Raw genomic sequence first — 26,897 nt, forward strand, 5'->3', positions numbered from 1 at the left:
ATGTTTTGCATAGACTTTAGCTTTAATGTCTCTGTCTTTAAGTTCATCATGGGCTCTTTCCAGGAGGGATTCGCCACGCCGAAGCTTTTCGTCGAGGTGTTTCCTGGCGTCTTTCTCTGACTGTATTCGTCGGTCGGTGTCACGACGGAGCTCCTTCAGGGTCTTTTGAAGTCTTTCTATTTCTTTTCTTTGTTCTTTGTCTGTTTCGTCGTCTTTCTCTGTGTCTAGAAGCTGATCTAGACGAAGCTGGGTGAGGGCTTGGTCTCTCCGGGCCTCCTTGGCTTGAAGCTTTAGCGTTGCTGCCTCCTGTTCCAGGTTGTCGTAGCTCCCTTCGCTTAGACGTGCCTGTGCGATGAGGACGTGGGCGAGGCTTCCGAGGATCTTGGCCACTTCCTTGTTGGAGTAGCTGTGCGTGGGGTCGTGTGTCATCAGCTGGTCTAGCTCGGTGTCCAGTTGCTCCTGGCTTGGCTGGCCCAGACTTCCTTGACTGGTGGCCGTTAGCGCTTCCAGCCATGTCGTTAGGCGGTCCCACGGGACGGCGGAACTGGGTGCACGGAACATTACTGCGGACGAAAGAAACACAGCACACACACACACACAGAGAGAGAGCCAATGCAAGCTTGTTCTAAGCTAATGAGCTATCGTACGGATAGCTGGGAATTTTGGCTAACTGATCTAGACAGTTAGATAATTAGACAATTCAGACAATTAGGTGGGCGGTAGCCCTGGGGGGTCACTTGGTGAACTGCTGCTCGGTCGTCCCGGGACTATTTAATTCTCCTTGGGGTCTCTTGGTGAACTGAAAGAAACACAATCGTGATAGTCCAACAGTGAGGATAGGAAAGAGCACAGTGGAAACAAACACAAGATGAATTGGTCTGTAATGAAAGGAATGTCAGCGTGCGCGCCGGGAGTGTTAGGGAAAATTAATAGGCTTAATGCTCAAGATATACTAAAATTCGGCTTGTACTATGGGTTATCCCATTTAGCTCATCCGGGGTGGATTGAGGTCGCTTAAGTGGAAGATTAAATATCAAGAGCAATTTAGAAAAAGGCAAAAGTTTCTGTCAAGTAATGATAAACAAAAGCACTTTTGATACTGTTTGTAATTACCAGACTGAGCTTTATTCCCAATGGGAGGGGAAAAGAAAACTTTTGCAGAGAGAAATAAAAAATAAAAATAAAAATAAAAAATAAAAATTTAATAAAAGAAAAAAATTTAATCAAAATTAAAAATTAAAATTAAAAATTAAAATAAAATTATAAATAAAATAAAATAAAATAAAAGAATTAGAAGCTCAACTTAATTCAAATTAAATTCAAAGCAAGTTTAAATGAAATTTAAATAAGCCTGTAAGGAAAATCAAATAAAAGAAAGCCAATCAAAAATCTTATCCTATAATGATTAATCTCTAAGTGGGAGTTATCCAAATAAAAGAATTAATCAGAAAGGGCGTAGGGATTTAGTGTTGCGCTGACTTAACAGGGTATAGCCACACGGTGGCGTCCTTCCTTCCAATTGGACTGTCTGTGACTTAAACCTAATTTCACTTTGAGTTAGAGGAAGTTATGTTTCTTTTTTAAACTTCAAATTCGAAAAAGGGTGTTTAATCAGCGAGAAAGGAGACTTGGTTGTTGCTAGAAAAATTGTATAAATGAAACTGTGTACAACAGTAAGCAATAAACAATTTATAGGCTCAAACTTATTTTGTTAAGGCAGAATCACATAACGGAGAGTGAAACTATCCGAATTTATCCACACGATGGCGCTATTGCGCTCGCCCTAGACTAGAGTTAGTTAGGCGGAAATGCTCACCAGATGGCTTTGTCTGGTTCTAGAGTCGCCCTCTGGCGGTTTGCAAGCGGCGTTGCAATTCTTGAGTCGCCCTCTGGCGGTTTGCAAGCGGTGTTGCAATTCTGGAGTCGCCCTCTGTCGGTTTGCAAGCGGCGTTCCCTACACTCTACTGGCTTTTGCACTCATTTAAAAATGACTGCACTTTATGTGCACGAGCAACGAAACGGGTGACAAACAGGAATTTATCTTCTGCCTATTCACGCATTTTACATGGACTCCAATAGACATTTATCAATATGGCTGACGGTTTTCAGCATCTCTGATTCAAATGTTTTAGGTCTCAAGTCTTTGGTTAGCTAAGCCAGACTTAAACCAGGAGTTATCGTTTATCTTAACGATATAATAATTATTCTGAGGCCCCTTATATTGTACAGGAGAGTCTCGTCCTGTCCCAATCTTCCGCAATGATAGAAACTTTCCGTAGTTCAGATCAAGCGGGATAACGCAACGTACGTGTCTACAGACATCATCAAAATCTCATTATTTTGATGGAACACATAATATATTGCTCGAGTCAAATGTATGGGTTTCCTACAATACATTTGTTTGGAAATCACGCGGATAAAACCTATTGCGCCTACGGCCTGCAGAGTTTTTCGGAGATCACGCGGATTTTCGTACCGTTCATATTTTTATTAATATAATCCGGCTACTTCAACATTTCTCAGCATCTGTTTATGCTTGGGTTCGCCTTGCGCGTACCGTTCAATTCACAAAACAACACCAAAACAAAACGAAACAAAAACGCGCGTGCAGGTTATTAATACTCCAAAAATACACAATGAATAGAATATGAATATCATTCACACATACACAAACGTTTGAAACTTGCTCGCATTTTTCTCCACCAAATACATGTAACAACAACGACTAATGAGTTTAATGTCTCGGGGAATAATTAACTCAAAAGGGATTTAATATTTAATATTCATGAATTTATGAATATGATTTGCCAGTTGTTCATTACGTATTAAAATTTTCCGATAGGGAAAATTGTTTAATTAAATACAAGTAACCCTTTATGGAATTGCTTGAAATTATCCTACTAAGTTTGTCCTGCAAATTAGTTAGACTTTTCAAATCAATTCTCAATAAGGGATTACTGCTTTACGAGCGCATAAGAAACATTAACTTTACTGATCAGGATAAGTTCAATATTTCAAATGGTCATACAGTTTACTTTACTAACATAGTAGCATAAGCAGTTAGGTAACGTTTAGATCGCAAGTTTCATTGACTTCGTGTATGTGGCAGAATAACAGATTCAACTCATTAAATGTCTTTTGAAGGTTTAATAAACACAGACTAAAAAAATAACACTACAATTCACACAGAAAGTACATACTAAATATGCATCACGAGAGTAGAAGTATAGATATTAACGAAAGAATACATAAAAGAGAATAATGAATAGACTGAAATTAGAGAGAGATAAAAGAGAGAGAGAGAGACAAAGAGAGTGAGAGAGAGAGAGAGACAAAGAGAGTGGGGGAGGGTGAGAACCAACTTTCCTTCAATTCAACCAAATACGACCTTCACGGAGTTAATTTATCCCAACGGGAGAATAACACACCCTCTTTACAGCAGTAAGAAATAGAATACTTGCATTCTTTTTGGTTTCGTTTTGGCTTCTCGCTTGTGTGTGTGTCTCTGCGTGTTCAAATGTCCTGCATGTCCGGCGGTCCTTTCCGAGGTTGGGAGGGAAGCGGCTGTTTGCTTTAGCGATGCTTCGTGTTCTTGAAGATCGGATTGTAGAAGAGAAGATTTTTGGAAGAGATGAGGCCTGCTTGGAGGGCCTGCATTGGTGGCATGGCTTAAGTGCCAGCCCCGATGACGTGTTGGTTCAGCCAGAGAGAGAAGAGAGAGTGGGGAGTGTAAGAGAGAAGGAGGGCATCCGAGGTCCTCCTTTTATGGTCTGGCCGTAGTCCCACCCTCCAGGGTTAGACTTAACCAATGAGAGTGTTGGGATTTCCCGGCGGGAAATTCCTCAGCAGACTTTATTGCTCTTTGTTTGAAGGTTCGACTCAGTGGGTCTCTGAGTCTTCATACTATAATTAATGCAACAAACACACACTGCATTTTCTGAATAAGTGATATACCTGGAAGTGTAAGTCGTGAAGTGAGCATTAATTTGATAGGAGACATGACATATATGAGGTTATCTGAACTAGTACTTTGTTAAGACACAGACAAAAAGATGCAAAATACCATACAGAAGAAACATTTTACAAAACAATTATGTGTTTACATATACTGTCCTGGGGTGCATGTTCATTTATAGATGGTTTGTCTATAATTTGAGGCAAAAGCTCTGTGTCTCTGTGTCAAAAGCTCTGTGGCCACATTCTTTCCGGCCATAAAAAGATCTTATCAGATGGTTTCCAGGGTGACTGAAGAATCTCCCTCTGTTGTGTTGGGGGGGAAGGTATGCTAGTGAGCACAACTTTCAAAACATATTTGTTAAATGTAACTGGCGATTGTGTGTTTGATTCGCCTGAGTCGCTACAATGACATCCTCAATAAACCCGTTTCTGGCGTGACGACTCCAATCTTTCGAATAATCTTACGAATATCTATTTATTTAATATGACCTCTGACCTGTAAGGTTGCCAGAATCATAATCATACACTGTCTGTTCATCATACAGAGGAGACCTGGCACCCCGACTGAGCCTGGTTTCTCCCGAGGTTTTTTTCTCCATTCTGGCCCTGAAGGAGTTTTGGTTCCTTGCCACTGTCCATTTGACTTTTGTCTTGCTCAGTTGGGGACACTTAAATTTCAACTATATTACCGATCTGCCCGCATTGACAATTTCAATGATAATTGAAATTAGCTGTATAACATCAACGTTTTTACCAAAGCGGTTGTACAGCCGAATCAAATTCTGTTGCATTATTTTCCTGTTAACACTGTAAAGCTTCTTTGAAACAATTGGACTTGTAAAAAGCACTATATAAATAAAGGTAAACTGACTAATGGATGACCTTTGGTCCCATGAATATAATCTGTTCCCTGGCTATTCGTTTTGGCTGAGGGCAAAGTGAAATTTAATTAATTTATTTGATCATTAAATTGTACATTTAACAAAAAGACACTGGGTTGTGTTTTATATCATATTTAGTTTTATTAAAGAGAAGATAATCATATATGCCCACGTACTGCGCAAACCACATATTAATATGTTTACTATTTTTTTAATTGTAGCTACACCCAAAGAGGCAGGGTGATTTATATTTTGTTTTGTTATAAATATATGCTGTGCTTCTTCCCATAGTGCATCCTGGGGCCATGTGTTCCCCAGGTAAGCCACACACACACACCCGGCCATCCACGGGATGTAAAAGGAAACGTGATTTAGTGTTCACCCCCGTCTCTTCATTTTTCGTGTTTCGTTCTGGAGCATCAGTGAATGTTTTTTTTAATAGTTGTTTGAGTCCCTCAATCGTCTTCAGAATTTTAGAGACACACACACACACACACACACACACACACACACACACACACACACACACACACACACACACACACACACACACACACACACACACGTCGTGTTTCCATGTTTTATGGGGACTTTCCATAGGCGTAATGGTGTAATTCATACTGTACAAACTGTACATCCTATCCCCCTACACTGCCCCTACCCCTAAACCTACCCATCACAGGAGACATTCTGCATTTTACTTTCTCAAAAAAACTCCTTCTGTGTGATTTATAAGATGTTTTCCTCATGGGGACCTAAAAATGTCCCCACAAGGACAAGGATTTCGGATATTGCCATCTTTGTGGGGACATTTTGTCCCCATAACGTAGGGATTACCAGGCCACACACACACACACACACACACACACACACACACACACGTCCTCAGAATCACAGTCACTGCTGGAAAGGGTTCACATATGCAGAAGATGCTAGAAAACTAGAGAATGTGCAGGAACTGGAGGATTTCTCTGAAGAACTTAAGAGACTCAAGAACCACCATCAACACACACATAGCCGTGTATCATCAGGGAACGATCGACACACACACAAACACACACATAGCCGTGTATCATCAGGGAACGACCGACACACACACAAACACACACACAGCCGTGTATCATCAGGGAACGACCGACACACACACACACACACACACACACACACACACACACACACACACACACACACACACACACACAGCCATGGATCATCAGGGAACGACACACACAGCCGTGGATCATCAGGGAACGACTGACACACACAAACACACACACACACACACACACACACACACAGCCATGGATCATCAGGGAACGACACACGCAGCCGTGGATCATCAGGGAACGACTGACACACACACACACACACAGCCATGTATCATCCATGTATCTCCAGGGAGCGACACACAGGATTACACAGGAAGTGTCCTTGTGGACTGTAAACATTTTTATGTAAAATATCTTATTGAGCACAGAAAATAAATAACAGGCATTTTTTATGATCTCTCTTATTTGGTTAAAATTATTCAGATTATCACAGATTCTGCAAACGGTTCACAAACATTTTCTTGCAACTGTAAATATAGTGAAGATGTTTGATCGCTCATGTGGTTTGTATGCAGACAGGTCAGAAAGAGTGTTTTGAAACATTTACTGAAGTTCTGTAGTTCTTAAGAAATGAAGCAGCAGCTCACCATCTTTGCTGTCAGGACCAGACCGCTCAGATCTTTGGAAATACCAGTAGAGACGCTGACAGAGATCAGCTGGAAAGTCATCAACCTCAAGATAATTCTTGAGGAAAAGAGAAAATCCTGCTGCATCTATGTGCTTCAGAAGGGAAAACGCAAAGAGAATGTAATAAGATGCAAAAACTCGGTAACACTTTATTTTGATGGTCCACTTCAGAAACTCTACTAACTACAAGTAACATTGCACCTAAATGTCATCAAGCAGTCATTAGAGTATTAGTAGACTGTCTGCTTAATATCTGCTGACACTTTATTTTGACGCTCCCCAACTAACAATCTACTGACTATAAGTAACTCTCTAACTAATAATAATAATAATAATAATAGATTTTATTTATATTGCACTTTTCATTCCGAAGAATCTCAAAGTGCAACAGGGGGGGGGGGGGGGGTAACAAAAAATGAATAACATGTAAAAATATAGAATACTACAAACAATCAACCAACACAAAAAACAGAACAGAAACAGAGCTGATGGTGGAAGTCTCTGTTAGCTCCGCAGCACACTGTGGTCCACTCCATGTTTTAAATTTCCCCCAGCGGCAGTGTGTCCTGATGATGTCGTCGAGGCACGACAGCTGAAGACCAGATGATGGGTCTTCTTGACGATTACAATGATGGGGATCGCCGCAGCACCATGCAGGAGGCAGACAAAGCTCTCCAGGCACTTCTGTGGACACACCGGGGTCGGCGCAGAAGTCCAAGCCGCTCCACGGCCGCAATGCAAGACGGAACAGCGGCGCAGCCGAGAAGCGGAACATCCCAACATCATGCCGGACACTGATGACGATGGCCCGGATGACGCTAGCCCGGTGCAAACTTCAGCCACCATGCAGCTCAAGCCCGAGGGAGACCACCAGCGAGCAGTCGCAGCGAGAAACATCAAATGTCCTCCAAACCAGAACCAACCGCAGCAATTCAAACATAAACATCAGAGAAGCAGTGGAAAACGGCGAAACGACGAACAACGTCCTCTCAGTGTCTGCCAGCAAACAGCATAAGTCACAATTGTAGCTCTGACTGTTAGACTAGTCACAAACATAAGAAAATAAAATAAAATCTAAATCTAATAGTACAGTAACATGATTTGTGGGTGGAAAAGCGGCGAACAGACAACGCCAGTGTCCTCTCCCTCACGTTGCCTAGCAACCAAACTACAGGAACTTATTCTACTAACCCTAAACTAACAAGGCGTTTCTCAATGTCAAGGAAGGATCCTCGGAAGCCAGAATTCTAAGGATGCCACGTCATCGACATCCGACGAAGGACTGTTCCAATGTCGAGGATCCTCGAATTTCAACCAAGGACTGAGTCCTTCGTTCGAAAAATATGTCATATACAGAAAAGGATGCATATGAGTAGCCTTCGCGCACTTCGCGTTCTCAAATCACCCACAATCCTATGCGCGCAGCTTCGCTATCTTCTGACGTTCCCGGAGTCGGAGCGTGAACGGGGCAAATATGCTTGTATCGGAGTTTGTAGATGGGAAGGAAGGAGGCGGGAACCGGCGAACGTTCAACAACTTTATTATAAATAATAAACAAAACGAAAGTAACACGGGGAAAACCCTCACGGGCGACTGCCCGCACACACATAATAAAACATAAACAAACCATAACATAAACTCCAGGCCTAGTCCTCTCTCGTCTTCCACGCTCCACCATTTATACTCCAATCACTTTGCCGTGAGCCGAGACCGGTGTGGCGGCGATCAGCTGCCGCTCATTATCACTCCATCAGCCCGCTCTCACGGACCCTCACCTCGCTGATTGCCACAATGCTTTTATTTACGTTACCAAACATTTGTTATAACCGTAGTAAAGATACGTAAAGTTTAACGTTTAAATGCCAGTACAAATTACTACTGTATTGATATAAAAATATATACAAATAACGTTTAACATAATGTTATTGATGGCCAACGGACCTTTTCACTGACGTAATGACGCAATGACGTGCACTTGCTAGCCTGTTCCATTTGCGTGTTCTTCGAATCCTAATGAGGACCCTCGCCTAGCCTCTGAAGGAAGTGACTTGGAAGGATCAGTCCTTCCAAGGAAGCATCCTTGACATTGAGAAACACCTAGGGTCTACGAATACTCTGATGAGAGTTAGTTGACGTGTAGTTGCAAAGTTACTTGTAGATAGTAGAGTTTCTGAAGTGAACTATCGGAATAAAGTGTAACCGAAGATTTCAGATTCATGTTCAGCATCGTGTTCAATGGAAAAAAACAAACAAATTGTCTACTTTGTCCTATGCATATTAAAAAGTATAATTCACCCCCCGCCCCCCAAAAAATCTGCCATCATTATTCCAAACCAGTAGTGTTGTGTAAGGCATTACAAATACAGTGAGTTATAATCAGAGAATTCAAGTAACTAAAGTAATGCATTCTTTTTTAATTTACAACAAAATATCCAAGTTACTTTTTCAAATAAGTAACACCAGTTAGTTTTTCCCTGTATTGACTGACAGTTCTCCTGCCACCATGTTGAGTGAACTCATGAGTAAGTGCAAAGGCGTTGATGGGTATTGTAGAGCCAGATCGAAAAATGATTGCACAACCACCAAATAGGTGGCAATATGCACTGTGGGCCAGATTTACAAAACAGGGCAAATTAACATGAGAAAGCCATTCCATAAAAGGGCCGATGGGAGTGGAAAGTTCAGCTCGTGATCTACTCAAATGAAATGAAAGAACACAGATGCAACCGGATCATTTCCATACTGACCAACATAATCAACCAGTTAGTGTCTGGTTTAAGACGTGCTTTTATTGGTCTGTAAATAATGGCGCAAACACCTGTAAATTGACGAGCTCTAGGGCCGCGCAATATATCGAAATTAAGCAAATGTATATATATCGCAATATGCATATCGCAACTGCACGCAATATCTGTATGATTTTATTAGGCTGCTTCAACATTGTTAAAAAGTGGACGTTTTAGGTTGAAGCTGTGATGCATATAGCAGAGAATAGACTTTTACTTACTTGCTTGATGTTAAAAAGAGTTATTAAACGCAATAACTTGCGAAAAACAACAACTTGCATTCTCGCGCTGTCTGACACACACACCGAAACGTGCACAAGTTTCCTCTCTAAAAGCACGTGATCCCTTCAGTTCGGTTTCGTGTCTGCATTACATTAGCAATTACAATTTTTTGTTTGTTTACATTGACGTTAAAATAATATTGTCAGATTTCTGACTTTGACCAGCAGCGTTTTAGCAAAAAATTACTATCAGAAGTCGTAGCGATGCTTTCTTTTCCCAGAAAGAGTGTGAAACACGTAAAAAATATTCTCAGTTTTATTTTTTTTTCAAATGTAATGTAAATAGATTTTACACACTAAATGCAATATCGTAACGCATATCGTATATCGCATTATTTAACAAGGTATCGCATATCGCATTTTTCTTCAATATCGCACAGCCCTAACGAGCGCAATCATCTTGTGCGATTCCCCGTTACATGGTGTGCTGTTATTTAGTAACAAGTACTAAATGGTCTTGAATGATGCCCATGGGCGTCTGGTCTAAACCAGTATTTCTGTTATTTAAAGGGTGTGTTAGTAATATGAGCCTATAGGCGGTGTACAACACACACACACACACTCTGATTATTACACACACAGGGACGCGCAGCAGCACACACACATTTTTAAATATTAAAAAGAAAAGGATTGCTCTCTGGAGAAGCGTTCAGTGTTTTCGTTCGCACGTAAACCATGCACCAGGTGCGCCATTAAACATTTTTCCGTCATTAAACTAGCAAAAGTGGATTCAGAGTTCAGACACTGCTCTTTTCACACTGACTGACTATCAGGGATAGTGTTCAGTCACTTCTGTGTTCACACTGACCGATGAATCGGTGACAGTGGGGTTTCACACTACATGACTGTAAAAGAGGAAGAATCACTGATAACTCTGTCCCGTCTGCAAACTGCGTTTCACAACCAAACACACGCGACAAGTGACAAACTGAAGTTCTCACGTGAGACTGGAATTATTATTAAAAATGATAAACTACAGAAAGCTTGTGATCCAAATTGTCTGTGCGCTGATTTGAAGGGAAAAGGAGAAAAAGAAAAAAGATTATAGTGGAGGAAATGGTTGGGAAGACACAGAGAGCAAGAATTGTGTTCTGCAAAGAGAGTTTGAGGTAAATAAATCATTTTGCAATGTGCTGATGTCGCGGCCGATCAAACAAATGTTTGTGCTTTGTTTTTGTTTGATAGAATTGTAAACATATCTGTTAAAATACTGATATTCTGTCTATAACTTCTTTCTGAACCTCCCGCTGCCCTGTATATCACGCTTTCATTGGCTGTCGGTCATCGCCGATGTGATTTTCATTCAGAACTCATTTCACTCAGCAGGAGTTTGAATCGGCGACAGGTCCAGATATTTAGCATGCCAAATATCTCGCGGGCGTCGGCGACTCGTCAGCGATTCTCTCTGATCGCGTCTTTGATCCTTCACACGGTGTGATTGTCACTCACGTGCAAGAACACAGAGTTGCCTATGATTTCAGGCATTTGTCAGTGATTTCGCAAAACTTTAAAATCAGGCAGTGTGAACTCTGCATTTTTCATTTAAAAAAAAAGTAATTAAATTAGTAACTTTTTGATTGAGTAGCGCAATATTGACACACATTAAGTTAAAAAATAATTTTCCCCAACAGTTGCACACCTGTCTAATAACACATCAGATATTAAAGCGGCTTTGATGTTCCATGGTTTCCACAAAATAACAAATAATAATAGCAATCGGATATTGAGGATAACACGGGTATGATGTCATTGACAGGCGACGCACGCACACGGCCCATGTCCTGGTTAAAATTGTCTATATCTCTTGATTTAAACATTCTTGGAAACATTTGGGAAAATGCAAGTACAAAAGTCAACAAAATATATAACATTGATCTAGTGGCTTTTGGATATTTTAATCTTACATATTGTGCTTTTAACACATAAATGTAACAAAATATCAACGAGTCACCCTCACATTTGACATATCGTTTTTGAAAATGTGATGATTCCTTCATTAGTGGATAAATTAACTGTATGAGCCAGAAGAAAGTCATTGTTCATCTTACATCTCCAAACCTGTGATGGACCAGCTTCCCACCGGCATGAAAATCCTTCATAGCATCTTTCGCCTTTATCCTGCTATCTACATCAAACAACAACACAAAGATTTTTATATATAAAAATAGAACCTTATGCCAGATATTTAACATAGACTATTCTGTTCTTATGATTTAACTTATTATTCTGTCATTTATGAGTTCATGAATGATGAACAATGATTCCCATAGGGTTTATGAAAGACGCTTACATTCTAAATACTCCTGCAGCTGAATGAAGTCAACAGGGCTAATCTCATTTTCTAAAGCAGATTCTGTGGCCATTTTGTTTGTCCCAAGTCACTCTTGACCTGAGAGATGACGACAGAGAGAGGTTAAAATGCATGCTTAAATATATGGATGTATAAAGATCATATAATAAACTCATGTAATCATCAAAAAGTCAACCAAGGTTCATGAAGAAGAGCACTTTAAACGAAAGACAGCACTTATAAGTCAACAATAAATGCTGTACTTTCAGCAAGAAGAGCACTGAATTTACACAGTCATTAATTATCATATCTTATAGGTTTGTTGCTGATGCCATCTGTGTATGTTTATATTCATGTGACTAATAATTTGTGTATTGCGTGAAGTATGTGTGTTATGTGTGCTGAATGTTGCACCTGGTACAGTCTGTGGAAGCATATTTCCTCTCCTGAGGACAATATAAATCTGAAATCTGAAAATAAGTGTGTCCCTCATTAGATGTTTATTATTACATGTTTATTTCTCAAAAAGTTTGATTATTGGGCTGAAAAAAAGACCATTATTTCCACAGGTGAGTAATTACACGATAAACTTTACATTTATTAGCATTAAACATATTAGTTAGGTGAGAATTGTGTGCTGAATCTCATTTCGAACGCATTTAGCCAACAAAAAGTAAGTATTCGTTTAATAAAATAATTTAAAGGAGACTAATTCATATTTTAAATAAATAAATAGCACCCTACACATTTATTTGAATAAATCTTACCTTTAAAAGAGTCGAAAATTCACTCGGATAAAATGTGTGGGATTAAAATCACACGAATTATCTGTAGTGTGTGGATTAACACGCATGCGCATTACAAATAGTTCACAAAGAAATCGCTAAAGGAAGGTGTCGGTGTTGTGCCGAATTCTGACACCCTGCCAGATTATTACCATAGACAGTAAAAGAAGATTATTTCACCTAGTTTAGGAGTGTGGGGGTGTTCTGTGCAGGTCGGACACTTACGTGGGGATAACTACGTCATTACGTACAGAAGCATTGCGTCATGACGTTAACCAAAAAAACATATCGACCACTGTAAACGGTAGACTGTCCAGATCAACTGTGATGATTGACAGCTGTCAGAAGATTCGGCGCCCTAATTCACATCACGAGCAGCGAGTCTGCTCCGGATTACTCTCGCAAAGTGTAGCAGATGAAGAGAAACAGTAGGCTACCTTTAAAACAGGCAGTGCAACCATAGCTCAATGCTAACCAGTGAGTGTTTTCATGAGTTTCCTGTGTCTGTTTAATATTGTTGATCAGCTGTCAGTGAACGCACGTGCATGCTTCACCACAGCCAAAAAGTTGTTTGCATGCATGCATTTTTAATTCTTAATGTCTCGCGTGTGATTTGAAACGCTTCAGATGTGGACTGGCATGTTTGTGCATCAGGTTTTGCAGGATTTGGGCAGAAGCAGACTGATCATGAGCACAGAGACTCATGTGAAGGACATTAAACCTGGACTCAAGAATCTCAATGTCATCTTCATCGTGCTGGAAACAGGTGTCCAAACAACACATCACATGCTGAGGATCAACAAAATAATAAGAAATAATTATTAACATTTCACAATTGCACTAACATATCAGGAAAACCTCAAGCAACACTTTCTCACACAGGAGACAACAGTTTAGGATTTCAGGAATAACTTATGAAAGTGGTCTTAGTGCTGTTTGAATAAGAAACAAATGTATGAAATCCAAATATTTTAATGAATAGAGATATATACATTTAAAGTTAACATAGATGTAATTGAAAATTTGGACAGCTGGTGACACTAGAGGGGTTGAGTTAGAGACTCCACATTTGCTATAGTAATATTTGAGACTCCTTTATCTGTGTGCCAAATTTCACAACTTTTGAAACAGACAAAGAAGAATAAGTACGCCAATGGATACAATAGGTGCATATTCACCTTTAGTGCTTGAGCCCCAATAATATCCCATTAAACAGTGTTGGGGAATGTTACTTTGAAAAGTAATGCTTTACAATATTTTGTTTACATTTACATTTACATTTAATCATTTAGCAGACGCTTTTATCCAAAGCGACTTACAAAAAAAAAAAAAAAAAAAAACTCCCTTATAGAGTAACTAATTGCATTACTTGGTTACTTTTTAAGAAAAGTAATGCGTTACATTACTTTTGCGTTACTTTTTTTCACCTGGGCTGGGCTTGTTTTTTTCATATAAAATAAAAAAGTTTTATTTTTGAGTAAATGTAAAGACCCTTTCACACCAACTACTACTACTACTTTTTACTAGTTACTTGAAAAAGTAATCTGATTACGTAACTCAGGTTACTTGTAATGAGTTACCCCCAACACTGCCATTAAATACATGCAGCACCGCGCTACAATAAAAAAACTGAAGGCACAGGTGCTTCTCTCTCATGACATTTATTACAAAACACTCTTCAGGCCTTCTGTGATTAATATTTTATCAGTGTAAAGTCTCTGGACAGTGGTCATCTGGACTCTGAATCTTCTCTCACGCAATCTTCCTCAAGGACGAGTGACGAAGACCAAAGATGGCCATGAGGTGCGCACGTGTAAAGTGGCCGACAAGACGGGCAGCATCAGCATATCGGTTTGGGATGAAGTCGGTGGACTCATCCAGGCTGGAGACATCATCAGACTTACCAAAGGGTGAGCCTACGCTTGATATCACTCATGAACATTGAATTTCTTTCAGACATTTTAAAGGGGTGGTTGCATGCGATTTGACTTTTGTAACTTTAGTTAGTGTGTAATGTCGCTGCTTGAGCATAAACAGTATCTGCAATGTTACAGCGCTGAAAGTTCAATGCAAACGGAGATATTTTCTTTTAAAGTTACGGCAGTTTATTGCCTACAAAAATGGCCGGCTTGGACTACAACGAGCTTCTTCCTGGGTTTGTGACATCATAAACCCTCGCTAGTCTCCGCAGATGTGACTTCTGCCCGTAATTGGAAGGGGCGTGGCTTATGTGCGGCTTATGTGCGGTATACCGGTACTGGAAAAATACCGGTATATATTTTATTTAAAACGGTTTGATATCATGATTTTGCACATTTTGGTATATGCTGCTGTTCCGAAGTTCACCGCTAGATGGCAGCGCGCTGTCCAAACTGACCCGAAACAACCGGCAAATGTGACATAGTGATGGGAAGTTCGGTTCTTTTCCGCGAATCGGTTCTTTCGGACAGTTTGTTTCAATGATCCGGTTAAAAAAACCGGATCACCGGTTCTTTTACGTCTTTACGTAATGACGTCATTTCTATCATCCCAGTGGATGAAAATACATTCAAACACATCCATATAAAGTATTTGTAATCAAACCTTAGTATAGTAATAATTATTATTGACATCATCATCATCTTGGAAACATTTTTTCATTTATGTTTTGCAACAGCACTCAATACAGTTCACCAAATCGAACTGAATCGATTGTTACAACATCAACTTCAAGATATTAGTTGTATTTCTAGTTTGAGAGACTGTCTCTGTCGTGCAAACACTGATGTTTTACATGGATTAAATAAACTTACATTGACATAATACTTACACAAATCCTCAGTTCACCCGGGCTCATGTATTATCAGCATCAGCTGTCCCAGTCCGAGAGAAACAGTTCGGTTACGACGCTCTCACGCATGCTCAGATTAGCTCACCGGTTCACAGAATCGAACATGTCCTAAAGATCGAACGTGTCCGATAGAAACGGTTCTCGATTCTGTACCGGTGATCCGTTGCAACCCGGTCAATCTGACTCGAGAACCGCTGTATCAGTGTGTGTGTGTGCTGAGCTGCGAACTGCTGCAAGCTGAATAGTCTATATCAAACCTACTGTTTTGATTACATTTTAAAATGTGTATCAACTTAGAAATTAAATAAGATAAAAGCTGTTCCTGAAATTATCATGCATTATTGATAAAACAAATGTTTAATTTGACCGTTTTACAATCCATTGTTTCCAAACTTTAAAGTAATACAGTGATGAGACAGCTTTGTTATGATGTTTCCAAACGTGATTAGTCTTATACACTTAACCTGTATTTGGTTCCTCTGAACAAATAACACGCATGCGCAGCTCATCGGCTCATCGGTTCTCAGTATCGAACATGTCCGACAGAAACGGTTTTCGATTCTGCTGATCCGAGGATCCGACAACCGGTACGTTCAGTTACACGCACATGCTCAGTATCAGCTGCTCGTGAGTTCATCAGATCTCTCAGCAAAACATGTCTCACTTCAGCTAACGATTGGAGTTACAGCATCTACTTCAAGATATTCGTTTTATTTCTAGTTTGAGAGACTGTCACTCATGTCAGAAAGTTAATAACTACAGTAACTTGTGGGATCAGCCCTGATTTGAGACGCGAACCGTTTAGAACGATTCAGTCCGATTTGGTGAACTGGTTCGACCGGTTCACTATAAAGATCCGGTTAAAAAGAATGATTCGTTCGCGAACCGGACATCACTAATGTGACAACATAGACAAACAAAATGGATAAAGCAGTTGAATCTCACTCAAGATGCCCAAAACAAAATAATAAAGAGATGAGTAGAAGTGAAATGTGTAATGACTTTGCTTATAAAACTGATGAAGAACCATCAAACCTAGCCAAGAAGCATCTGTCACTATTCTGACTTTAAGACTTCTGAAGAGATCGACAGGTCAGTGATCATTCAGACCATCTCATTTAGACATTTTTGTTTTTTTAACACTGATCAACGCACACACACAGCCTAACATAAGATCGAATATCACAATCTCCAGCGTTCGTTTCAACCGATGACATTTAGATCTCATTATATTTGCATGATTAATTGATTAATGATTAATGCTGATTAATTTACTAATAAACATTTGTGGTAATTTCCCACTTTATAAACTCAAAACTTGCATAATTGTACTCATTCGTGTGCAATATACCCACGCTAATATCAGACCGTGTGGTATCGGTTTAATATCGGTACTTCGGTATTAGAAAAATATAGGAAACTACATTTGGCCATCTAACCAATCCAAGACCATTGCGTTTTTCGGAGGGATGGGCTTCATAGAAGCAGGAAGCAAACGAGCCGTTCAGAGGACAGACAGCGGTGTGGAATAAAGGGAGAATAGAAGAAAAATACGGCGTAAAAAAAAAAAAGTACTAAGACATGTTATACTGCTCCCCATAAACACAACCAAGCCTAGAAAAAACCACAGAACCACGGCTTTATCATATGCTCAGAAGACACATTCATTCTGCCTGAAACGAACACACAATCACAGTGCAAACACTAACTGCTTTAACAGGAAAATATCGCTCTTCAAATACCAGCCTAAAGGTTTTGCATTTATATCTTGCTGCAGTTATGCCTCCGTGTTTAAAGGCTGTTTGACGCTGTACACTGGAAGAGGAGGGGAACTACAGAAGATTGGAGAGTAAGTTTCAATCATTTCATTTCATTTAATCATTACTCATATTTTTTCAATAGCAGTATCGTTAGGGGAAAAATGATCTCAAGTCAAATACAGACAAATGTACGTTACATTTCGCCCCAAATATTTAATTGTGAATGAATAAACGTTTTTGTATCTAATTTGTAAGATTCTGCATGGTGTATTCGGAGGTGCCAAACTTTAGTGAGCCAAATCCAGAATATTTGGCCCAGAAAACGGTACGTCTTCTAGATTTATTTTTGTGGATTTCTATCTTAAAGGGATAGCTCACCCAAAAAATGAAAATGACCCCATGTGTTCCTCTCCCTCAAGCCATCCTAGGTGTGTATGACATTCTTCTTTCAGACGAACACAATCACGAGTTATATTAATAATGTCCTGGCTCTTCCAAGCTTTATAAGGACAGTGAATGGCAGCCCAAAATTTGAAGCCGGAGAAAGTGCATCCATCCATTATAAAAGTGCCCCACACGACTCCGGGGGTTAATATATGCCTTCTGAAGCAAAACGATGGGTTTATTAAGAAATATATCCATAAACTTTATTAAAGGGGGGGTGAAACACTCAGTTTCAGTCAATCTCATGTCAATCTTGAGTACCTATAGAGTAGTATTGCATCCTTCATATCTCCGAAAAGTCTTTAGTTTTATTATATTTATAAAAGAAATATAGGCTGTACCGAGTCTTTCCGGAAAAAACCGAACTGCTGGAGGCGTATCATGTGGGCGGAGCTAAAGAATGACGAGCACACCCAAAGCGGTGACGTCCTCAAGCGTGGAGAAGAAAACGTTACCCTAAATAAACCATGGCTATCAATCAGATTCAGCTAATACAGATATGATCCAGAATCAGATCCGGAGGCAGAAATAAACTGAACAGGAGAAGCAGCAGCAGCAGGACGTCCGTCTCTGTGGTATGGACTGTATTTAGTGGCCTGTCAACATTTGTGTGTGTTTACTCGCAGTTTATGAGGACATGATTCGGTTTATGGACTATTGTATGCGACTAAACCTTAGCAGTAGCAAGCAAAACGGTTTTGCACGTCAGACTAGTGTAACGTTATACAGAACAACAATGGAGTCCGTTAGCGCATTTGAGTGACGAAGCACGCTTTGTGAGAACGCTAGGTTTATGTTTGGGTGGTTTTACAATAATCAAACTGACACCTATAGTGGTCAGCTAAGCAAATGTATTTAAACACACACCATACATCGCATGCTCCATTGTTAAATTAACTAACATTATACACGATCGTGTCGTTTACTGATGTTAACTCGCGCGACGATAGCCAACAACAGACATTTGAAGCAGTTTTACTCACCGCGCACGACCGTGAACCTTTATCGCTGGGACCGCTCCGTCAAAAACACACTTCTTGTTGATTTGGTGAAGTCCTGTGACAGCAGTGACCGTCGAGATCCACTATTGAGACGCGACTGAAGCGTGATGCTGTGACGCTTCCCGTCATTTCTGCGTTCAAATCGGTTCAAATGCAGCGCTGCCTTCCCAGAATGCTGTGCTGAAGCACTGAAGTCGCTCGACGTCACTCATAGGAATAAAGTGGAGCGCGGAGCGGACTATAGTGTTCACGGACGACTGGATCTGCAGCTGAGCGAGTGTTTACGGGCGTGCATTTCCTCTCTCGCTCTAGTCACGCGCGCGCACCCTACCGGGAGAAGAGCCCGTACGGCCCATACAAGGACCTTCCGCTCTATTAACGTCAAGCCGACCCATACTCGAAAAAAACTCTCCGAAACTTTTGAGAAACTGGAAGGAGTATTTTTGACACAGAAATACTCCATCAAACGTCCAACATTAGTTTTTGAAACTTTGTCTATGTTTAGGATGGGAATCCAAGTCTTTAACAGTGGAAAGCTCAGTATGCATGAAACAGCATTTCACCCCCCCTTTAAGCATAATGTCTGGCTTCCGGCGGACCACCGTTTGTATTCAGCTCACAAAGAAAGCGTAACTGGCGAGACGGTGACGTTGGATGTACCTTCAAAACCCATCACGTCACTTCAGAAAGCCTATATACTTTCTATACATTATATGATGGAGGGATGCACTTTTTTTGGGGCTTTAAATTTTGGGCTGCCATTCACTGCCATTCTAAAGCTTGGAAGAGCCAGGACAATTTTTTGATATAACTCTAATTGTGTTCGTCTGAAAGAAGAATGTCGTACACACTTCATTTTTGGGTGAACTATCCCTTTAAAGAGGCCATATGATGCGGTCTTAAAAGTTCATTATTTTTTGGGGGTCGTACTAGAATGGGTTAACAGGCTTTAAATGTAAAACAAAAAACACTTAATTTTTCACATACTGCTCATTTTGGCAGCAGTTCTGTTCCCAGTCTGTCTGAAAGTCACTGATCGAGTTCGGGTTTCTACAAAGCCCCTCCTTCTGAAAAGCCAGAGTTCTCTGATTGGCCAGCTGACCCAGTGCGTTGTGATTGGTCAAACACCTCAAGCTCTGGCACCTTATCATAATCACAAGCTTCAGTTTGCAAGGTTTTAAAGCAATTGTAAACACACAGATAAAGGGATAGTTCACCCAATGAAAATTATGGTAATGTTAATTTTTTAAAATTTATTTCATATGGACATAGCAATAACATTGAACAAACCAGATGCATCGTTTAAAGTGTTATAGCACGTGGTAATTTTCAACACCTGTCCATAGGGGCTTTTACAACAGAAAACACAATTGTTAAACAAAACACGGCACAATTTAAATGAGATTTTGAAGCCTAAAAAGCGCTGCATTCATCATAAAAGTAATCTATACGGCTCCAGTGGGTTAGTAAAGGCCTATCCATATTTATAACTTTATTAACTATAATCACTGACTTCCGGTCATAGGCGTACACAAGTCTAGTTCCGGTGGAAGAGTGACCTCTGACCCGACGCATGACGTATTGATAAAAAAACGGATAGAATAAAACAAAACCGCTCACGAATGAGTTTTTAAAGAGGAATGTGAGAGGAGCTTGAGTTTGTTGTTTGAACCGCGAGAGGCGTCGATTCTCACCTGAGCTTATGCTACTCTTACATCCTACTTCAGGCGTCGGGTCAGAGGTCACTCTTCCGCCGAACTAGCCTCACGTACGGCTGTTACCTGGGTGGGGACACTAAATTATGATCCAAGTTATTCAACTAAATATACAAATTAAATGTATTAATTAGGTCATATTTAATTCTATAAACTAGCCAAATCTAATTCTGCTGCTATATTGTCCTGTTTGACACTGTGAAGCTGCTTTGAAACAATCAGCATTGTAAACGCGCTAAATAAAGTTGACTTGACTTGAGCAGCCGCATGTTTCTGGTGTCCAAAGATGCCACACATGCACAAACAGATACATTACACACTAAAGAAAAAGGAAATACATTAGAAAGCATCATATGGCCTTTTAAAAATGAATCGATTCACTAATTACGAAAACATCCAATGAACCATCGGTCATGGTAATTGACTTTCCTCTTGTGTCCGGTCAGGGACTGAATGACCAGAGCAACATGAACAGCAGCACTGGAGCCACTGCAGGTATAGCCATATACTGCTTCATTACTGCTTAATAGATAAGAAGGTAGTTAAAGGGTTAGTTCAGCCAAAAATGAAATTTTGTTCATTAACTCCTCACCCTAATGTCGTTCCACACCCGTAAGACCTCCGTTCATCTTCACACAAAGTTTAAGATATTTTATATTTAGTCCGAGAGCGTATGCAAGTGTATGCACACTATACTGTCCATGTCCAGAAAGGGAATAAAAACATCATCACAGTAGTCCATATGAGACATCAGTGGGTTAATTAGGCCCCGTCCACACGAAGCCAGAGCTTTCCCAATCCGATCTTTTTTTTCCCTCGTTTCAAGAAATATCAGCGTCCACACGAGATCACCGAAACCGACTCAAAGCGATGTAGTTTGCATGCCAGGCCAGTGTATGGCGCTGTAATTCTGCCACAGAAATACACTAAAAACGGAGAAGAAGAGTTGTGGCTAGAAGGGGTATAGAGTGCTGAAGTTCTGACGTCACTTTGTAGGCCAAAACGCGGAAGTGAGTTAGCATTTTAGCACTTCCGGTTCCCTCGCTCAAAAGTCTATGGGGTTTTGCCAAATCGCCTGAAATAAGGTCTGTGGTTAACAAAGCCTCTAAATATTTTCACGTTTTGATCTATGACATAAAACACACTAGTTCTAACCTGCTTATGATTTTTTTAAACTTTATTGTGTCTTAAAAACGGCGGTTGCTAACAAGTTGCTAAACGGGACTACATCCTTTGGCCGGGACTTTAGACGTCATTGTGACAAACGGGAAATATCACCGTTTCAATCACTTTTGAATTCTGTAAGTAAATGTTTAATAAAAATACAAAACTAGCCTGCGCTTCAGCCTCACGTTCTTAGAAGTTTACCTTTCAGTTAATATACATAAAGTTATATATTATAGTCCTTTCAAATAGTGGTGTTTCCAAATATTGTTATACACAGAAATCTGTGATATTAAGGTAACCGATCACCAGTTCTTCATTTCTGTGGAGAGACTGTAGTGTTGTGTTTTGTCCTGAGATGGAACCACAAGTCGTCGAATGAAAGCTGCGCTGTTCTACATGTCCAGATTTATAGCGGTTCTCTCCTCGATTATGATCAATCGTCTAAGAAAAAGGACATACGATTGTAAATTGATACGGCTAGCTTACGTCGTCAGTGCTTCTGAGGTGGTAAAAGCACTTTATCTGGCGAATTAGCAAAAGTTATGCAAACATACAATCAAACATAATACAGTGAAAGATTCTTCAAAAGATTCTTTAAAGTATATTTGGGACACGATGATCAGGCATAATAGCCTAATCTTAATCACAAAGACAATAATATTAAGCTTTATATAAAATAACAAAATAATAAATAAAACATTAACAAACGAGAAAACAAATCTCAGATCGGCACACATAAACCCAATTAGTTTCTAACATTTTTGGAAAAAACGAATGGTCAGTATTTCTCATGAAGAAGGGGATAAGTGTTCATACACAGCGCAGATCATAATGAGCGAACGTGTTTTTTAAATAAAGTTTGAGGAAGCTTGATGATGACGTAGATCCGCGACTGTGTGCTGTAGTCCGTTAATAGCCTACCTTTAGCATTTTATATCTGACGGCTTTATTTAGGCTTCAAGCGGTATACATGTTGGATTCACTTGTAAAGATTATCTTGATAGACAAAACGTGTAAGGGTCATAACTCTTTGTTGAACACAGATCTTATTTTTTGCCATTGTCCAAAAGTCTATGGGGAAAATGCATAGGCTTTTGATCGAGGGAACCCATGCGCCGCTAACTTCCGGGTTGGCCTACAAAGTGACGTCATGACTTCGGCACTCTATAGCAGTGGTAGGAGGTGAGACAAAATCTCACAATAAAATAACAATAAATACATTTGCTACTTAACAGATGTGTTTTATTAATGCCTACACCTACCCTAACCCTAAACATACCCTTACAGTAATGCAGATACGGTAATTAAATGAGGCGATATTGATGTGCGCATGCCCAGTGCCCGTAGTTGTATCCCTTAACTCTTTCACCGTGCTGGACGTAGTGCGATGTCATCACTGTTTCAGAAAATATACGGATTCGCTGTACACACGAAAACGGAAGATGGTCGTTTTCAGATTGATCCACTTTGGGACCCGGTTTAAAAAAATATCGGATTCATGCTTCCAAAACGCTGATATGGTACAAAAATATATACGTATACAGCTAAACCCTTCTCCATGTGGACGGGGCCTTAGAATCTCTTGAAGCATCGAAAATACATTTGGGTCCAAAAATAATAAAAACTACGACTTTATTCAGCATTGTCTTCTCTTCTGCGTTGGTTTTCAATCCTCAAACAAAGATTCGAACGGTTATGAATCAGTGAATCGATTCATGATTCGTACACCAATGTCACGTGATTTCAGCAGTTTGACACGCGATCTGAATCATTGATTGATTCACTGATTCATAACCGTTTGAATCTTTATTTGAGGATTGAAAACAAACGCGGAAGAGAAGACAATGCTGAATAAAGTCGTAGTTTTTGTTATTTTTGGACCCAAATGTATTTTGGATGCTTCAAGAGACTCTAATTAACCCACTGATGTCTCATATGGACTACTGTGATGATGTTTTTATTCCCTTTCTGGACATGGACAGTATAGTGTGCATACACTTGCATACGCTCTCGGACTAAATATAAAATATCTTAAAGTGTGTGTGAAGATGAACGGAGGTCTTACGGGTGTGGAGCGACATTAGGGAGAGGAGTTAATGACAGACATTTCATTTTTGGGTGAACTAACCCTTCAGTTTATTGAGTAGGATTATGGTCATTACGAATAAAGCATTAATATGTGTTTCTAATAAACAGCCAATATCCTAGTAATATGAATGATAATGAGCAACTAGTTCATAGTGAGAAATGGACCCTAAGCTAAAGTGTTACCAAATATATTTATATTCATTCAATATACTCTTTGAAGGTAATGACACTCCCAATGGAAATGGAGTGAATTCTCAAAGCTCTGGAAACTCCTCCAATCCCCCGGCGGGCGGACGAGCGAGCGCTGGGAATATAAACCGGTCGACCCCGAGTCCCGGAGCGGCGGGAGCTTCTGTAAGCAACGGCAAAGAGACTCGGCGAACTGTGAAAAGATGATTTCCTTTAGTTATGGAGCAACATAATCATTTGAGATTGGTTTTGGGGAGCAGCTGTTTGTCATTCTCATCTGAAGACGCGGAGCGCTAAACTCCTGTATGCTGCTTTTACTCTATAGATTGTCCAGTCTTGTAAAGTCACGTTTTATGATGTATTTCTACATTTTTCTTTTTTCACCCTCTCAGAATGGACACTATTATAGTTTTTAGCCCAACTTCTGATTGTTAGTCCACTTTTGATTTTCATCCTTAATAGGTAACACTTTACAATGAAGGTAGTATTAGTTAACATGAACTAACTCTGAGCAATGCCTGTACCTTTAATGTTATCTTACTGTACATATTTACATTAGTTTATGCAGCAATTGACACACACTAAGGATGAACATTTCTAACTCACCATCTGACTCTAAAGGTCGAAATGCTGTTGTATCACATCAACATTATTAAACAAAGCATGTATTAATGGTTTTTGAGAACCTTATTATCAATTTAAACTATTACTATTTAACTATACACATTACAATCTCTTTTAACATTTACCTGATGTGTTAAAGGGTTACTTCAGCGATTAGCATATGGCTTTGTATCAGTAGAAACCCTGGAGTATATTCAAATGATTGTGCTTTCCCCCCTCATATCCCCCTGAGACAAGAGATTTATGCATTTTATTATCATTATATTATCAAATATATGATATTTGCATTATCGGAGGAATGTTTGGCCAAAGGCTAAAGACTACAGCCAGCAGAGGGAGCCATTTCCTCATGTTTTGAACCCGCGCATGAGGATGGAGATCACACTCACAGCTCAGCTCAGCTACAGGCACTCATTTAAACGGAGCGATGGTGAGCAATGGAAGTCTTCTAACTTCTGAAATTAATTTCTATGAAAGTTAAGCTTGCAAAGGCATGAACTGAAACGCGCCTGACTGAACTCGCGTTGTGAATGTATGCCGCGAGTGTAGTCGCGATTACCTCAGCTCTCATCACGAGAGCTCATCAGCTCATTTATCTCACTCCTGCAGTCAGTGCTCAGTGCTGTGAGACTCGCGCGGCGACTCACTCATTATATTGAACACACACGTTCAGTTTTTAATTGTAGTGTCTTCTCCAACTCAGTCACAGTAATCCAGTAGCGGTGGCTTTGGGAATGGCCTCACAGGGCAGCGAAGCATTCTGGGAATTGTAGTCTTTCATCCTCATGAGACAAAAATACATTTTCTGTCTTTTCTCAGTCTAGAAGGTACCAAATTCAAAACTAATTTCACATTTCTACTACATTGATGTCCCAGTTTAAATACAGATTCATCTTCCCAGCGCTGAAGTACCCTTTTAACATTTGTTAGTTCATTACAAAGCAATAAATAATAATAAATGCTTTGTTAATGGCAAGTCATGTTAATAAAAGTCTACAAATGTTAGTAACAGATCAGTTAATGCTGAAATAGTGTACACTTTATTATAAGGTTCACAGATTCCATTAATAAAGGGTTTGTTGAATGTAAGTAATGATAGTAAAGTGTGTATAGACATAGGCTGTCTATGTTCAGATGGTTTCCACTGTAGAATTATGCTTACCAAAAGCCCAAAATCAATGGCTTATTTAATAATGTTGATGTGACACAACAGTATTTTGATCTTTAGACTCAGATGGTGAGTTAGAAATGTTCATCTTCGTGTGTGTGTGTTAACTAATTATATACAGTAAGATAACCTTACAAAAAACAGTAAAGCTACAGGCATTGCTCATTTTAACTAATGTTAACTAATACTACTTCATTGTAAAGTGTTACCTATTAATATTATTCAGTCATTTTTAAAATGACTACTTTGTCAGCTAAAATAAATCTTAATAGGTAAATGAAGCCAAAAACAAGCACTAATAAGCAGGTTTCAAGCGGATGGAAAACGTGACGACAGTTGTCAAGATGTGTACGTTTTAGAGTCCTCTAAGAACAGAATGTCCTCACATATTATATACGTTTCCCGGGTTCCTCAAAACTTTTTTTGTGTTTTTTAAATTGCGTGTCTGTAAATTAAAATGTTAAATTCTCTACTGCTATTGTTGCTTCCTCTCTACCATTCTCTCTCAATCTCAATGAGATTATTTCAATATATAATGACACTATATCTAATGCCTTTAGGGAACTTGCCCCATTAAAGGTGTCATGGAATGCATTGATACAATATTTTAAATTGTTCTCTAAAATCTACATATAAAGTATGTGGCTTAGGTAAGGGCATAAAATCTCCAGATATGGTTTTTCATGTCCATTTACAACCCTAGGATTGATCCGTAGAATGAATTGGGCTGGAAGGGTCATGAATAATCATGTTGCGCTCTGCTCTGATTGGCTGAGAACATCTCTACTGTCCGGCGATGAACGATGAAGAGGTTAGACATCCAACCGTATATGTTTGAGCCTGTGTCAGACGAAGACACAGATTCTGATTTTGAAGCCTTCATCATTTGTGATGTACTCTGAAATACAAGTGTACACTCTAAAAAATGCTGGGTAAAAAAACAACAAAAACAACCCAAGTTTGGTTGAAAATGGACAAATTCCAGCGATTGGGTTAAATGTTTGCACAACCCGTTTTATTTAACATAACTATTGTTTAAAATTGACTATATGGCTGGCTTAAAATATACCCAAAATAGGTTGGAAATTAAAAACCAGACACATAATTACTAAAGGCAACAATAATAAGCAGTTTAATACATTTTTATTGTTTAATTATTATTAAAGGTGGGGTAAGTGATATTTCAAAACCGGTT

General features: G+C 39.6%; 2 protein-coding genes across 2 annotated transcripts in view; one reads left to right on the top strand and one right to left on the bottom strand.

Annotated features, from left to right (window-relative positions):
• Positions 1–12,831, bottom strand: part of dgkab (diacylglycerol kinase, alpha b) — a 62,622-nt gene extending 49,791 nt beyond the window's left edge. Inside the window, exons 1-4 of the mRNA XM_067431911.1 lie at positions 12,699–12,831; positions 11,932–12,030; positions 11,690–11,766; positions 6,535–6,667 (exon numbers count right to left, since the gene is read on the bottom strand). Of these exons, the coding sequence (XP_067288012.1) occupies positions 6,535–6,667; positions 11,690–11,766; positions 11,932–12,004 (283 nt within the window). The 5' untranslated portion in view covers positions 12,005–12,030; positions 12,699–12,831. The remainder of the gene's footprint in view (positions 1–6,534; positions 6,668–11,689; positions 11,767–11,931; positions 12,031–12,698) is intronic.
• A 130-nt stretch (positions 12,832–12,961) lies between these two features.
• Positions 12,962–26,178, top strand: nabp2 (nucleic acid binding protein 2). Its single transcript, XM_067431729.1, has 7 exons — positions 12,962–13,193; positions 13,371–13,482; positions 14,488–14,626; positions 17,324–17,395; positions 17,562–17,631; positions 20,913–20,961; positions 23,942–26,178. Exons 2-7 carry the CDS (start codon positions 13,404–13,406, stop codon positions 24,115–24,117), a joined length of 585 nt encoding a protein of 194 aa, XP_067287830.1. The 5' UTR covers positions 12,962–13,193; positions 13,371–13,403; the 3' UTR covers positions 24,118–26,178.
• Positions 26,179–26,897: the final 719 nt, after the last annotated feature.

This window comes from Pseudorasbora parva, chromosome 22, assembly GCF_024679245.1.
Source record: "Pseudorasbora parva isolate DD20220531a chromosome 22, ASM2467924v1, whole genome shotgun sequence".
NCBI lineage: Eukaryota > Metazoa > Chordata > Actinopteri > Cypriniformes > Gobionidae > Pseudorasbora > Pseudorasbora parva.